The sequence below is a fragment of the Primulina eburnea genome, unplaced genomic scaffold (assembly GCF_022965805.1).
Source record: "Primulina eburnea isolate SZY01 unplaced genomic scaffold, ASM2296580v1 ctg625_ERROPOS2042916+, whole genome shotgun sequence".
NCBI classification, from domain to species: domain Eukaryota; kingdom Viridiplantae; phylum Streptophyta; class Magnoliopsida; order Lamiales; family Gesneriaceae; genus Primulina; species Primulina eburnea.
In genome coordinates this window covers 77852-94244 of record NW_027331406.1, presented here as the reverse complement: position 1 = coordinate 94244, position 16393 = coordinate 77852, and the positions used below count along the sequence as shown (strand labels likewise).

Sequence of the window (16393 nt, the reverse complement as noted above, 5' to 3'; positions counted from 1 at the left end):
TCCGAATTGACTCGGTTCGGTCGGTTAATTCGGTTTAACCGAAATCTTGCTCACCCCTATATATGATGTTATATTTGGTAAGATTTTTAAGTGTGGGATAATTTTGAATTTTTTGATGAAAAGACAAAATTGCCCTTGTTTCTTTTCTTTTCTTCTTCCACTCCAGCGGCGGCGACGGCGACGGCGGCAGTCCGGCGGCCAATCCGGCAGGGAGGTGGCGGCGACAGTCCGACAAAGTCGGTCCGGCCGGCAGTCAGCGTCGACGGCTGCCGGCCGGCGGCGGTTGGTGGTCTGGCGGCGGTTGTCCGACGGCGGTGGCGGTTGTGGCGGGAAGTGGTGGTGAGTTTGGATATAGAAGAAGGGTAAAATTGAAAAATAAGAAGGATCAAGAGTTAGATAAATAATCATAGGGGTGATGAGATATTATTTTAACCCACTTAATATAACATAATCATTCATAGGAGGTATTGACTTGGTTAAATAATCATGCGTACCAAATGAGGGATAAGATGGGTTAAAAAAATAAACCCACCTTATCACAACAACCAAACGCTGCGTTAAAGTATTAGGGGAGTATGAATAAAGTGAGTTTTATGTTTTAGGGAGATTAAAAATTTGTCCATATATAATTGGGGCATTAAATTAAAATAAAAAAATAGGGGTTGTTTGAAATTTTGACTAAAGCTTGTGGACGAATTACAAATTTACTGCCTCTTCAGTTTCTCCTAGATGTCTTTCATTTCGAATCAACCCAACCTTTTTCTTGTTCACCTGGACAACTCCAATTCCCCCTCAAACCCCTGAATTTTCGAGGTCAAGCGATCAAATCACAGACGGAATTTGAATACTTCCTGACTCGGGTATGGCTGGTGTATCGCTGATGTGCGGAGACTGCGGAACCCTACTGAAGTCAGTGGAGGAGGCGCAGGAGCATGCTGAGCTGACGAAACACACTAATTTCTCGGAATCGACTGAGGCCGTACTTAATCTCGTTTGCTCCGCCTGTGGCAAGCCTTGCCGTTCAAAAACGGTGTGTTTCTTGAGTAATTCATCGATCTATTTCACTCGTTTGTTGCTTGTTTCGATTTATTATTCCCTTGTATTAATTTTAGGAAAATCTTGATTATCAGATCACAAGTTTCAATTAATAGGTCGCTGTTGCTCAGTGCTTTTTTTTTTATCTAAGCTTTTGGGTGGTGGTGTTTCTAATTTGTTGAATTCAAACCACTTTAGGACAGTGATTTGCATACTAAGAGAACAGGTCACACGGAATTTGTGGATAGGACTTCGGAGTCGACTAAGCCAATAAGTTTGGAGTCTCCAAAGCCACAGAAGGACGTGGAGATGGAGGAGACTGGCGATGGGAGTGGTACTCAGCAGGAAGGTATAATTTGCAATTGATTATATTGCTAATGGCACATATCTAAGTGCCTGTGTATGGTTTACCTCTTTAAATTCTAAATGTGGAGGTATTTAAATTGTACTTTACCGTCTTTCGCCACTCGCCGAGTCATAGTTTTTGGTGAATCTTATGTAGAATATGAATTTGATGAGATATACAGTTTGATTTCATGGAATGTTGCCAAAATTATGATGTAGAGGGAAATATTTTTAAAAAAAATGTTCGGCCACATTTAAATTTATCATCCAGTTTTTCATTCGGAAGTATGAACTGCACTTTAGATTTTGATTGAATTGAATTCTGATCGAGGGACAACCCATGCAAAATGAATATTCAGATCATCAGATGAAAGTGGAATGTCTTTTTCTCATACTAATATCGGTACTTATGCTTAGCTGCACTGTGAGAGTGTAGATTGCATTTATTTGCTTCCTGATGTTTTTTCTGTCTTAGAAATGGTTGTTCCAGAAGTGAATCACGAGCTACTCAAGGAACTCGAAGAAATGGGATTTCCTAAAGAGAGGACAATCCGTGCACTTCATTATTCAGGTGAGTATTTTCTACATAAGACACATGACTATATCTCATTACTGTACCTTTCAGAAAACGAAATTTATGTTGTACAAGTTCACACGATTTTGAGTTTCTTTCTAAATATTGTTGTTATTTTGTTTTTAAATTTGTGATCATCATCTAAGTTAAATTACTGTTCTGTCAATATATATTATCATATTTTTATAGGCAATGTGAGTGCAGAGGCTGCTGTGAATTGGATAGTTGAACATGAAAATGACTCGGACATTGACCAAATGCCATTGGTATGTATATATGTGTGTAGCATATTATGTCTACATTAACAAAAGGCCATCCATATGAATTGTTGTGTATAACCGGCACTTTATGTCCACTTGTTTATTTCTTTCTTTCACACCCCCTTTTCATCAATAATGTACATGACTCATAAACTTGGAATTAGAAGACCATTTGTTTTGCTCTTACTTTTTTGCGCAGATTCTTATATGATAAGGACGATGAGGCATAAATGATTGCTATGATTGATAGAAGTGTGACTTGCTATACATTCATAGGATTATTCCACTGACGACATTATCATATGTTTTGGTTTAAGAGCTTGGTTGTAAATGGGTCGGATCTTGTAGGATTAAGATTCAAGATGATGAAATGTATAGACCTAAAATATTAGAACTTTGGATGCTGCTGGAATTTTTATTTTTTAACTAAATCTAAATACTTTTCCAATTAATGCTAGCTAACTGTTATTTATTTTGGACTTGAAATGAACTATTCTCGAAATCATTTGTCTAATATATTATTATTTTCATGAATCTGTTCAAATAGCAGTTTGTTATTTATGTTTGTAACACTTATGTCAATGAGCGTATTGTTAAATCCTCTTCATAAAAGATTATTCTTTCACTTTAAGTACACAACAAGGTCAACAAATTGCCAGATTTTGACTTTATTTGACAAAAGAATATTCATAGTTTCAAATATGCATAGTTTCAAAACACGCCAAAAAGATACCCAACATGACCTATGAGTAATCACTTTACTGAATTACTATCTTTTGTTTTTATGACCGGTTGGAACTACCATCGTGTCATCTTTTTCCCCTACTAACGTGTAGGTACCTGTGAGTTCCAAGAAACCTGATGCTCCTAAGCCATCCCTGACACCAGAGGAGATTAAACAGAAACAACAAGAATTGAAGTAATTTTTTGTTATTGGAATTCTACAATTGTTTGTTTTATTCTTTTTTTGTTGATACAATTCATTTGCTTTTCAAACATTGATAGAGTCATTGTACACGATACTTTCAGCCGCTGTGTATGGTAGTAAAGTTTAATGGAAAAAATGTGAGAACTTAGATAATTGTTGGGGTCTATATTGTAGTTGCACTAGCTTGGTTACGAACTAGTCATCTTTGTGACTTACAGATGTTAAAATAACTTATAGTTCTTTTAGAATAATTGAACAAAGAACTTTTAATGGAATTGGGGAAGTCATGGAATTGTCTTCCCTAGAATTATCGATATGCAAATGATGTCATCCTTGGAGTTTCTATTAATGCCCACATTTTCCAGATGTTTTTCTCATTATGACATGGATTGATTTATGTTGATCGATTGCATTATTTATTTGCTTCAGTTCCTTGTGTCATTTGGCTTTATAACCCCTTTGACTTACAGGGAGCGAGCTCGCAAAAAGAAAGAAGAGGAAGAAAAACAAAAGGAGAGAGAAAGAGAGAAGGTAAATTTGTTATTACTTTTCTGATACTTAATTCATGTATCCTCGTATAGGAGTTATTGCTTTAAATGGAACACTATGTTTTCTTTTGGAAGTTTTTATCTTTATTCTATTTGTAAACATTTTCTATTACTTTACAATTCGTCTCAGAAGTATGGTTTATCTTGTATTGATGTTATGTGTAGTTTCTGTTGTATCTGCTATTGGATTGTATTGAAATCACCTAATTTTCTCTAGTATGGCTTCATAAATGACAGGAAAGAGTTCGAGTTGGTAGGGAACTGCTTGAAGCAAAGCGCATTGAAGAAGATAATGAAAGAAAGCGGTCTGCAACCAATTCTGTCCTTTTACCCAGCATCAAGAATTATAGTTTTAGTTGAATTGGAATTTTACTTTGCTCTTGTAGTATGGTAGCTTTGCGAAAAGCTGAGAAAGAGGAAGAAAAAAGGGCAAGAGAGAAAATTCGTCAAAAATTGGAGGAAGACAAGGTCTCAACAGTTTCCCCTCCAACATCTTTTTGTCTTCATTTAATCATTCCTTTGTTTTCAACACCTTGAATTTATTGATAAGAATTAGGCTCTTTACTTGAACAATCAAACATTGTGGTTTAAAAGTCTGGGAGAAGACTTGGTTTCCTTTCATGATTGCTAGTGTATTCTAGTCGGCCTTGTGCAAGGCAACATACATATGAACTATTATTTTTAGATTACTTTCTTTTGCTTGTTTTTCCTTAACTTTAATCATTAACTTCATGTTTCTATATTGAAATGGTTCATCTATGTTTGACAGGCAGAAAGACGAAGGAAGCTTGGGTTGCCACCAGAAGATCCGACTGCCATAAAACCTTCAGCTCCACCAACAGAGGAAAAAAAGGTCTCGCTTTATCCTGATTGTTTCCTTACATAGCCTGCTTCATTTCCTATTTACCCTGTGATATCTTGCCCTGAGCTATTCTTCTCAAAAATAAATTGCAGAGCTCCCTGCCCGTAAGGCCAGCTACAAAGACAGAGCAAATGAGGGAGTGCTTACGAACGCTTAAACAGAATCACAAGGTAGTAATTTCCGTGGCTTGCATGTTGAATTTAACAACCAACGCGAGGATGAATTTAGAAAGGTGAATTCATGCAAAAACCCAGAAGATCGAAACTGAAAATAATCCAATTGAAAAAAGTTCAGAGCTGATTAAGTTTTTTGTACTCGTTCCCAGTCACTCATACGATGTAAAGGAACTGGTGAAAAACAGAGAAGAAAACTTTAACAATAAGATGTGGGTATTGAGCAAAAAGATGTGTTTCCGTGTATAATATCTGTGGGAGAACGTATAAATTATTTGCTTGAAGGGTGAAGATGGTTTATTGCTTGAAGGGTGAAGATGAAACTAATATAATTTTATCTGTTTCGGTGATGAGAAATCTTTTTGATAAAATGCTGTATTTGCGTGTTTTGGACCTCTTATGTTTCAGGTCCAAATTCGCAATGGTACTTCCATTTTAATTGTGTAAAATACTTTTGTATGTGACTATATGGAATGATATGCTCTGTAACAATTATGTGTCATATATTTTGTTTACTTTTGCTCCAGGATGATGATGCCAAAGTGAAGGCCGCTTTCAACACACTTTTAACTTTCGCCAAAAATGTAGCAACAAATCCAAATGAGGAAAAATTTCGTAAAATCAGACTAAGCAATGCTAATTTTCAGGTGACACTAATTATTCTTTTTAGTTATTCATTTATTGCTCAAATAAGTCTCATTTTTCCATTTCTAAATGTTATAGTACCCATTTTTTTCTATCTTTTCTCCCCTTCCCAAATTCTTTCAGTTGGTCTTTGACTCGACTGCATCCATAAATGAAACGAATTTCCATAACAGTCCACACTTCTAATTTTCGTATGAAAAGTAGAGGCCAATGGTGCCTCCTCATAACTTTGTTCATGTTTATTGGTGACATCATGTGGCATGAGGCCCCAGTGCATTAGAGCAGGCCACATATTCCACATCAGTAAGGGACTGAACCCACGGTTCTGAGTACGCTATTGAAGACTTAAATTTTTATGTGAATGGCGCATCTGTAATGGCTAAATTTGGCATGAAATATGAAAACATCAGACTCGATGCAGACATTTCTTCTTTCACTTTACAGAGAGACTTTAAAATGTCATATAGCGACCCTGGAAGTGAGTGGCAAGTGGTAGTTTTGAAGATACCATGGCCATATTTGACTTTTATTCACATCTTAGATTCGTCTCCAAGATATCCATGGAAGATTGTTGATTAATAAACCCATTTTTCGTTCTTTTTAAGAGCAAATCCTGTTTATAATGTCTTAACGATCATATATGATTGCTCTCGGCAGGAGAGAGTTGGAAAACTTCAAGGAGGCATCGAATTTCTCCAACTCTGTGGATTCGAGAAAATTGAGGGAGGTGAATTCTTGTTTCTGCCAAGAGATAAAGTTGACATTGCGGTGCTACATTCTGCTGGAAGCGAGTTAAACAGTGCAATTAGCAATCCGTTCTTTGGAGTTCTCTGATACACGTCCCTTCAAGTTTTTACATGTATGCAAGTTATGTTTTTCGGGCCTCTTTCGTCAATTAACAGTCCGTTCTTCAAGCAAACTTTTTACGAGTATACAGCTTCTCTTTTTCGGGCCACTATCGTCAACAATGTGAACATTGGATTTCTGACATGGCTATTAATGTTCCAGAAAGCACTGTGATATTCCTAAAATTCGAATCTTTCCATGCAAATACCTCTATTCCTGATCTCTTTGTTGTGATGAGAAATGTACTTGCTGACCCCAAATGGCTAATATATTGTGTGTATGCATATATATGTCTCTCTATTTACTTCTTCTAAATAAGCTACGTGATTATTTTTTTTTTTTTTTTTTAAAAAAAGCACTATTGAGCTTGAATTAACAGTTAACCAAATCTATAATTACATCATTTTATTTTACAAAAACAAAGGTATACAATTTCAAAACTCAAAATCTGTTCGGAAATGAATAGCCATCCGAGCTAATGTGTCTGCCACTTTGTCGGCGTCACGAGGATGGTATTGAACCGAGTTTCCTAGTTTCTTGAACGGTGAAGGTCTCTCGCGAATGCACTTGCAGCTTAAGAATGGCTTGTACGACAGAGAAAGCATCAGTTTCCAGAATTCAATTGATTGAAGTTTTGGCGCGGAGTAACTTCAATGCCCAAGACGAATACTTAGTTCCATTATCTACACAGCGAATCATGTTTTCTCTTGCATTGTTATTTAATTTCAAGCTACGTTTTCAATAAATTATAATTTTTTTTTAGAATATAGATATAAAACATGAAGAATATGGATGCTGCTAAAAAATATAGCATTATATTAAAATACATCGAACGACGATGATTATAAACCAATTTTCTTGAATAAAATCGAATCGAACAACTTAGCTCCATTATTTACACAGCATGTTCTCTCTTGCATTCTTATTTACTTTCAAGCTATGTTTTCAGTAAAATATAATTCTTTTTTAGAATATAGATAAAAAAAAAACATGAAGAATATGGATGTTACTAAAAAAAATAGCATTATATTAAAATAATTCGAACGAAGATGATTATAAACCAATTTTCTTGAATAAAATCGAATCGAACCCCTCAAACTAGCACGTTCTTCTATAGTCCCTTAAAAATCCCACCAGATTAGCTTCATGCACCATACATAAAATGGATATACGTGTTATGTAAACTATGTAAAAATTTATATATAAAATTAAGTATGTGCAACATAGAATGAAAAACAAATAACATTACTCATTTTGAAAGGTGAAATTCTATCCACACCCCAACTTATTGTTTTTGACACCAAATTGAATCCGTGAAGGAATCGATTTTATAAAAATCTTGATTGATGTGGGGGGAATGCAGGATAATAATACCTGATGACTAAAAACAAGTTGTTCCAACATCCTCAACAACAGGAGCCTCGTGGAAAATGAAGAGAAATATAATTTCTTTATTAAATTTATTTCTCAAGATTAAGTTTTTCTTGTTGATATGATTTTGAATATTCAAATATAGTTTTGCCTTTCTAGCTTATGTGATAATTATGCTAAAAATTTTGTGATATGCTGAGATTCACCGTATTACGTTATACAACAAATTGGTCTATGTTCATCATGAGAACTTAGAGAAAACTTTCTATAAGTAATTTCACCTCTTGATTTTTCGAAAAGGATGACTATCTCAATATTTTGGTGGAATACTTGATAAAATGGCTCATGAGATGAGACACACAATCAGTATTTGATAATTATTTTGAGAAAATTAATTTTACATTTAATTTTGTAGAAATATTTTAGATCTGCAAGGATTCATACAGCAATTAGGTACGCAATATGGATGTAATAGGTATTTGAAAATAAGTTATCAACCAAAAACTCTGTAATTTACTATTAGTAATTGTATATATTGTAATGAGTATGCCATTTTGTTCATACCGACCTTAGCTCAGTTGGTAGAGCGGAGGACTGTAGTGGTGCTGTAATCCTTAGGTCGCTGGTTCGAATCCGGCAGGTCGGATTTTTGCTTTTTCATTTTTCATTATTTTTGTTACTTGTTTATTTTCCTCATAATATATTATATATACATATTTTTTTTATTTATTGGTAGATTGGGTTTGGCCGAAGTTCCTCCATCCTGATTTTACAAGTAAAATCTTCTCTCATATTCAAATATTACCATCCAAGTGCACATTAAAATCATTGTATCTATTAATCATAATTGTTTTTGACACAATCGTTTCTAAGTACGATAGCAGTGAATTTGAGATTTATGAAGGAATAATCTTTCCATCTTTACGTTTCACCCGACTAAAAAGAAAGAAAAGTTGCTCTTTAGTCTTTACTCCGCGAGGTACACACAAAACAATATCTACATGTGGTCACAAATAACATTTTTAGACATCAATAAATCATATGTAGTTTAATCTATTATGAGATATTTAATAAATATGGTACATCACCGAAATGCTATAATGTCAAAATCTAAACAAATCAACCAAACTTACTCCCTACTAAGTAATTTAAATTGCAATTTTCAAATGGATGAAAGACAAGGACAAAAATGAGTTGTGACTACTAGCGTTTGCTAGACAGCAAGTAACATGCTCGTACCGACTCCCACGTGTGAGGCATGGTTCGAATGAGTTGTAGGTTCTACTGGGACTTTGGTTTTTCAATCTTCACATAGGGAAAAATTCCGAAAAAGTGCATTACTTTCGGGTTCCATTCCCGTTGTTGAGCACGGCAGAACATCAGAAACGTATTGGCAAAGTATGAGTTGAAACCCATTAAAACATGCCACATTGCGTGGCCCTGAGGATTGAAGTACCAGCTTGTGATTTTCTTGCATAAAAGACGGTCAATCAGCCAGCATAGAGTCCCAAGCAGCAAAGTGATGACATACAACTTAGCAAGTCGTTTAGCTGATCTGTCTTGTGTGTAAATATAATACTTGTACATCCTAGGAATGCAAAGAAAGCAAAGCAGTCCATAGTGCAGCTTAAAAGCGATGTCGAAATGAATTACTGAATGTGCTACAGCAAAGACCACGCCGTAAAGGAACAAGAAAGTGGGCATTGTGCTCCGATAATGCCAATCTGGTGAGTAGAGAATGTAGATATAAAGGAGCATTTCCCACACCATAGGTGTTTCATCTCCTTGCTGTTGCCTGAAATTGAAATCCAAATGATTGTCAAACAGGAATTTGTGGCAGGGTGAAAATTGTGGCTAGCTCAAACTATTTTGTCAAATACGTGACCTTTTTCACGTCAAGAGTGCTTTTGTTTGTTTAAGAACTAAGTGGGGTCTAAAGTATATCATTTTGTCACAATGCAGGGATAATACAGTTGGGTTGCGCTTTGGACGGGAGGATTTCATTGGGAGGGAGAGATTTGATTGGAAGCAATTTGAATAATGACTTTGCAATCACACATGTCTGAGTGCATTTCATTTTAAATTCATCATAATAACCATTGTGTCCGCATAAATTAAAAAAAAAGGGTAGATTTGATAAATTGGTCCATGCAATAAAATGGTGTATCAATCTAAGCACACCCTTAGGTATCCTGGATACAATTGATCTACAGGATGACATAGCCTAGGAAGTAGGAACCAAATGAATGATCAGATACTACTCATATTTCTGGCCCTAAGATATAGCTTTGAGGTAAAAGACTAAACATATTAAATCAAGAACGAAGAAAAATAATAATTCATATATAGAGTAAAAGAAGTCATTGATAAAAAATTGAGAACTTACAGCCGCCGTAGTGTGGCATGATACAACATGCTGCCTATGGAAAGTATCATATTTGATATGTGAAGGACAGTAAACCTTTTCTCAAAACGCTGTCTTAATGCATTCACAAGACCAATGAATGCTAAAATGATGCACGGAACATTAGAGATTGTGTTGAAATACTCAGCAATATAGGAAGAGTAAGTATAATTAGGTTCACACCACTCGTGTGTTGACGTGACAGGGCCCCAAAAACTCGACACTCCACCAGTCATTTCTCAACAAGTGGGCCCAAATACTTAACAGTTAACCCCTTCAAAGAACTTATCAGAATGCTGGAACTCTCCACAAACCCTACAAATGAAAACCATGCAGCATACGCAAAATAAACACAGTACATCTATTACAATAATCACCTAAACCATGACGCATATGTGCATCACAAGAAAACAGAACACAATACAATGTGGAACTGAAAGCTACAAATTAAACAAAGATGATAAAGCTATTCATTGATCACAATCCAATAGAAAAATGACAAACAGTCTCATGTAATACATTGAAGACCAGGGGGGTCCACATTATCAAAATGATAGATGCAAAATGTTGTGTACAGGGGGATTGATTCATATCATATACATGGTAAAACCGAGAAACAGGAACTCATATCCTTCAACCCTTAACCATAAAGAATCAGATCTAGATGTCGCAAGGATATTCATCCACAACTTCAATTCCTAACCATCTTCCAAGAAAGTAGGCAGCTTAATTAGTTCTTAAAATAAACAACACTCAAAACTAAACAAACTTTGCATCTCTTGCAAATAAGTTGATTGTCTAGAAACTTTCCAGCTTCAGAAAACATTCAGGCATTGAAACATATATCGACTTAATAAACAAGATCCTACAACAAACAGATTATTGAGATCCTGGGTAATCCAAGCAGCATAACAAGGTTACAGTACTATCTGTGTCTTTTAAACTTTTGAAACTAAACCTAGAACTTCCACCAGGATCCCAATTGTAAAGTTGACATTTCATCTCATTTTCCGTTCTTTTGGATGATCCATCGATGAGAAAGGGCCTATTACAAACCATGCCAATTTCGAAAAGTCCTCCAATTAATCCTCATGTTCAGTACAAAAAAAAACCCAGTTACAGAAATCATCCAAAAAATTAAATCTCATCGTTCAAATCCAATGCTATATCGGTAACAGAAAAACGCAATAAATTCGGTACATAATCGAAAAATGCCAACAGCAAAATCACGAGCGCGCACAAACAAATTTAATCCCAACATGTACCTCCGAATCCAGATCAGCTTCCCGCACACGGCACGCAACCCAGAAACCCTTGGAACTTTTTACAATCTTCGGTACGGATTCATGCGAGAGAGGAATGAATAAATATGGGTATTAGGTTTGGGACGGTTTTGAGTTTCAAAAGGATTCCGCATATCTTCCACGTCCAAGATACTTGACCCGATTTGAGGTGTTCCTCACGCGATTAAACAGGCGCGTGCGTATTTTACTCGAAATCGAAATTTTTATTTTCAATTTCATTTAATCCACAAACAATTCACTTGATCTAATGAGTTTTTAATGACATTAAATTACATATCATCAAAGATCAAAGAATATCTAAAAGGGCATGTTATTTGTGATACAGTTTCACAAATCTTTATATGTGAGACGAGTCAACTTTACCGATATTCACAATAAAAAATAGGTAAAAATTTGTGTGAGACGGTCTCACGGGTCATATTTGTGCGACGGATCTCTTATTTGGGTCATCCATGAAAAAATATTATTTTTTATGCTAAGAGTATTATTTTATATTGTGAATATGGATATGGTTGACCCGTCTCACAGATTAAGATCCGTGAGACGGTCTCACATGAGACTCACTCTAAAAAGTAATACTTTTAGCATAAAAAATAATATTTTTTCATTAATTCCCAAATAAGAGATATGTCTCACAAAATACGACTCGTGAGACTGTCTCACACAAGTTTTTGTCTATTTATTTTTTAAAAAAAAAGTACGTTTTTTTTTTAAAAAATTCAAATATTAAGTCGACTTAAATTAATTGTACTTTTTTTAAAAAAAAATTCAAATATTAAGTCGATTAAATTAATTATATAATCCTTCCATTGGCAGTATGTTAAATATAATTTTAAAATTCATTAAAAGAAATTCAATTTGCCAAAGTTTGACACTTCATCTCCACGTTATATGTTAATTTTATGCAAGCTGGTTGTAGCGTAGAATCAGAGTGCTGCGCAAGTTGTATTTTTAGCATAATCTTTTGCAGCAAATTCATAAATACTTAGCTTAGTTCCGAAGCTAGTTGGTGCTATATTGACGTGTGTATAAATGTTGAATTGTATAAAAATATGGTTTGTCTTATTGTTTTTGTTATTATTCACGTGTTGGTCGCTCTCTCGTATCCAAATCCACTATATCATGTGTGTCTATCGTATTTTAATATAATTTGATATAACATGTTGATGACTCGACAACTAAAATTTGAGTGGGTTTTATGTGAGATCGCCTCACTGATACTAATCTGTAAGATGGGTCAACCCTACCCATATTCACAATAAAAAATTATACTCTTAGCATAAAACATTATACTTTTTCATGAATGACCCAATAAGAGATCCGTCTCACAAATTCGACCCGTAAGACCGTCTCACACAAGTTTTTGCCCTAAAATTTTGACATTTCGTAGGATGAGAAAACACTTCAAATGTAACATAGAAAAATATATTATTTCATGCCAAGTAAATCGCACGGGGCTAAATATGGTGTAATTCGTCGATTATGAATAGAAGATCTTCGGGTGAATTGTTTTTACGAGTGGAATAAAATTGAATATAAAATTTCAACTTTTAAACCCCTATGAATATTTAATTTTTTTCCATATTTTTTTTATTGATGCAATCGAGCCATCTCGAACTTGTTCTACTCTTCACTATGGAAAAACAGAGAAACGAAATTAGACAAACCGTCGCAATTTTGGATGTGAATTTGCTTCCAGGAGAATATTTCACCGTACTTTATAGGACACTGCTCCATGAGAAGATCAAAGGCTCAATTTTAACCACACATATGCGGGATCCACCAATTCATAGGCGGGGTCCATCAAATTCTTTAAAATCAATGGCCCAGATTATGTAGGGCACTATCCCCACAGATAGCATCGACAGAACTGCTTCCAGGATTGATAAGTTGGTATATGTAATAAAAAAATATATATATATAAAAATTGACAACGGTACTTTGCCACTTTTTTAATTAAAAAAAAAAGAAAAAGAAAAGTAAATTGTCAGTGGGGGCTAAAGCTTCTTTACTAAAATAAATGAACTTGCCACCTCTAGTGACGACTTTAGTATTTTATGTCATAAAGTCGCAATCTTTATTTGCGCTTTCTTTAATTTAATTTTGGAAAAGACAAAACATTCTGAAAACGTCAAAAGAAGTTACCAGTGACTACTTGTAACAATTTAATTAATTAATCGTTTTATATTAGATATTAATTTTTTATTAAATTGTTTTTAAAAAAGACACTTAAAGTGCGATACATATACGTGTTTTGAAACATGGTAAAGAAAAAAAAGATGGAATAATTTTTTTTATCACGTTATATTCATGTAATTTTAATAATTATATAAAAAAAATTAATCAAAATATTTTGTACAATATAGGATATTTTGGAAATAAAAATTTTGTAAGATGTTTTGGTAAATAAAAATTAAGCATGGCAAACATATTTTTCTTCATTTCGGTAATAAATTTAATATGTAGATTGTTAATTAATTTAATAATATCTTATATCACAATAAATTGGAGTAATAATTGTCTGTTATACGCTACTTTTTATATTATATATATATAAAACAGTAGGTCTTTTGTGAGATGATCTCACGAATCTTTATCTGTGAGACGGGTCAATCTTACCGATATTCACAATAAAAAATAGCACTCTTAGCATAAAAAATAATATTTTTTCATAGATGACCTAAATAAGAGATCTGTCTCATAAAATATAACCTATGAGACCGTCTCACACAAGTTTTTGCCAAAAATTAAGAAACATTAATAATGTGGAGTATAAAAAGTTGATAAAAGGTTTTTGCATTTTTAAAATTTGAGGTGATAATGAATTCAATGAGTTAACGGAGAGAGTGTCATTTTGATTTTGACGTCTTTTTCTCTCTTTAACAACAGAAATAGATGTGTAACTTTATAGGTTTGATATGTAATTGACTTAGGTATCACATTGATGAATCAAATTATACATAAAATGTCTCGAATTTAATATATAGTAATAGATGTTAATGAATTTACGACTTTATCAGTATATAATATCAAAGCAAAAACTTGTGTGAGACGGTCTCATGTGTCGTATCTGTGAGACAGATCTCTTATTTGGGTCACCCATGCAAAAGTATTACTTTTTATGCTAAAAATATTACTTTTTATTTTGAATATGAGTAGGGTTGACCCGTCTCACATATTATGACCCGTGAGATGGTCTCACATAAGACTTACTCTAATATCAATTATAAACTCATGTTTTATTTGATGTTAACTTTAAAACATACAACGACATTAGAGTTGGTTAGTATAAGGGAGTCACAACAGCCAATATTAACATACACACATTTCTTGCTTGTACAACTAATTTTTATGGATTTCCATAACAATTTCAGCAATTTTTTGGTGACACGTCGTCATGTCACGTCAAAATCTGGTGGAAAAAGTACTAAAATAAAAAAAATTGTAAATTAGTGACATGTGACAGTAAAGTGGTCGATAATATGATTAAAAAAATAGAAAGATTGCAAAGTACAAATTTAAAACAAAAAAATGTATTTTTTCCATGTATATTATGCTTATTATTATTAATTATAGTAACACGACTAAATTTAGAATTTTGCATTAAAAAATATTTTCAAAAATTACATAAACATACATGCTTGCAATAAATATGTAGATAATTAGTAACAAACGAAAATACCTATGTCCTATGTATGAGTGGGTCTCACGTGAGACCGTCTCGCGGATCATAACTGTGAGACGGGTCAATCCTACAAAATTAATAATAAAAAGTAATATTCTTAATATAAAAAGTAATACTTTTTCATTGGTGATCCAAATAAGAGATCCGTCTCACAAATACGACCCATGAAATCGTCTCACACCTGTTTTTGCCCCTATGTTATTACTAGTTAATTCAGTGATTTCACGTGAGACCGTCTCACGGATCATAATCTGTGAGACGGATCAACCCTACCTATATTCACAATAAAAAGTAATATTCTTAGCATACAAAGTGATACTTTTTCATGGGTAACCCAAATAAGAGATCTGTCTCACGAATAAGACCCGTGAGACTGTCTCACACAAGTTTTTGTATATATATATATATATATATAAAGAAATACTATTTATTTATATGACATCTTCACCACTTGTAGTTTTGTAGACGTCCATGAACTAGGATACTTCACATGAAACTATATATATTTCATTAAAAATCGAAATTTTCGATAATTTATAGGATGTTTTGTTAAACTTATTTAAAACTATTATATCTTATAACTCGTTTCGAGAATTTATATATTGTATTATAATATTTTTTTATGAGTGAGAAATGACATATAAAAATATTTGAAATTGTCATTCATAATTTTTTAAAATAAAAAATAAGTTTTTATATGAGTTAAAACTCAAAAATATTTTATATAACTAAAATTTTAAATACATATGATAGAGAATTTAAAAAAATATTACGAATATGAAATTAAGAGGGTTGTATCATCTAAACTTTTTAGAATGTCATTTTTCTTTTGGAAAGAATTTTAAAATTAAGTTTTACTCATTATATTTTAAATGAATGTGAAATTGAGAAAATGTAAACCACTATTATAAAACTGACACTAATGAGTACTATCGATCGGAATAAAAGAATAATTTTTTTGTTGGTGAATATTAAAAAAAAAACTAATGACTTGTAGTTTTTCTGACATCATATCTCAAATGTTAGACATGTTATTGAGTTCGAGGCCTAATTATAATAATCTTTTCCCTCAACTCAAAAGAATAAAATAAAAAACCACAAAACTTTTAAGGCGACATTTATTTTTTAAAATTATTTTAAAAAACAATACCTAAAGTGTGCTATTGTTTTATTGATGGCTTGATCGCAAGAGGAGATGGAGTTATTTGCTATGATGATTCTAAGTGATTTGGTTTGAATATTGCAAGCACACTCAATGACAATTCGCATGAGAATTCTGCAATCAAGATTGACTGGGCTACCTTTTTGCTGGAAGAGAACAATGTGCCTTTTTAACGGGAAGGAGCGGAGTTGCAGCGACACAAAACCAATCCGATAAATTATGGAAACCATATATTTTTAATCAACTACGTT

At 33.5% G+C, this 16393-nt stretch overlaps 2 protein-coding genes and 1 non-coding gene across 5 annotated transcripts; 2 read left to right on the top strand and 1 right to left on the bottom strand.

Moving 5' to 3' along the window:
• Nucleotides 1-706: 706 nt before the first annotated feature.
• LOC140821538 (uncharacterized) lies at nucleotides 707-6469 on the top strand. Its single transcript, XM_073182039.1, has 12 exons — nucleotides 707-1030; nucleotides 1234-1384; nucleotides 1856-1951; nucleotides 2144-2220; nucleotides 3051-3133; nucleotides 3613-3673; nucleotides 3928-3995; nucleotides 4077-4158; nucleotides 4460-4543; nucleotides 4645-4722; nucleotides 5253-5372; nucleotides 6028-6469. The coding sequence occupies exons 1-12, from the start codon at nucleotides 863-865 to the stop codon at nucleotides 6202-6204; spliced, it is 1245 nt and encodes a 414-aa protein (XP_073038140.1). The 5' UTR covers nucleotides 707-862; the 3' UTR covers nucleotides 6205-6469.
• A 1681-nt stretch (nucleotides 6470-8150) lies between these two features.
• TRNAY-GUA (transfer RNA tyrosine (anticodon GUA)) lies at nucleotides 8151-8233 on the top strand. The gene is given in 2 exon segments: nucleotides 8151-8187; nucleotides 8198-8233. It is a non-coding gene; the product is annotated as a tRNA-Tyr (tRNA).
• A 383-nt stretch (nucleotides 8234-8616) lies between these two features.
• LOC140821539 (alkaline ceramidase-like) lies at nucleotides 8617-11414 on the bottom strand. Of its 3 annotated transcripts, none has more exons than XM_073182040.1 (3): nucleotides 11257-11414; nucleotides 9974-10306; nucleotides 8617-9382 (listed from the first exon to the last, which is right to left on the bottom strand). In XM_073182040.1, the coding sequence occupies exons 2-3, from the start codon at nucleotides 10225-10227 to the stop codon at nucleotides 8869-8871; spliced, it is 768 nt and encodes a 255-aa protein (XP_073038141.1). In that variant the 5' UTR covers nucleotides 10228-10306; nucleotides 11257-11414; the 3' UTR covers nucleotides 8617-8868. The 3 variants fall into 3 exon arrangements, with proteins under 3 accessions (XP_073038141.1, XP_073038143.1, XP_073038142.1); XM_073182042.1 differs by having other exon boundaries at nucleotides 9974-10796; nucleotides 10832-11413; XM_073182041.1 differs by having other exon boundaries at nucleotides 9974-11413.
• Nucleotides 11415-16393: the final 4979 nt, after the last annotated feature.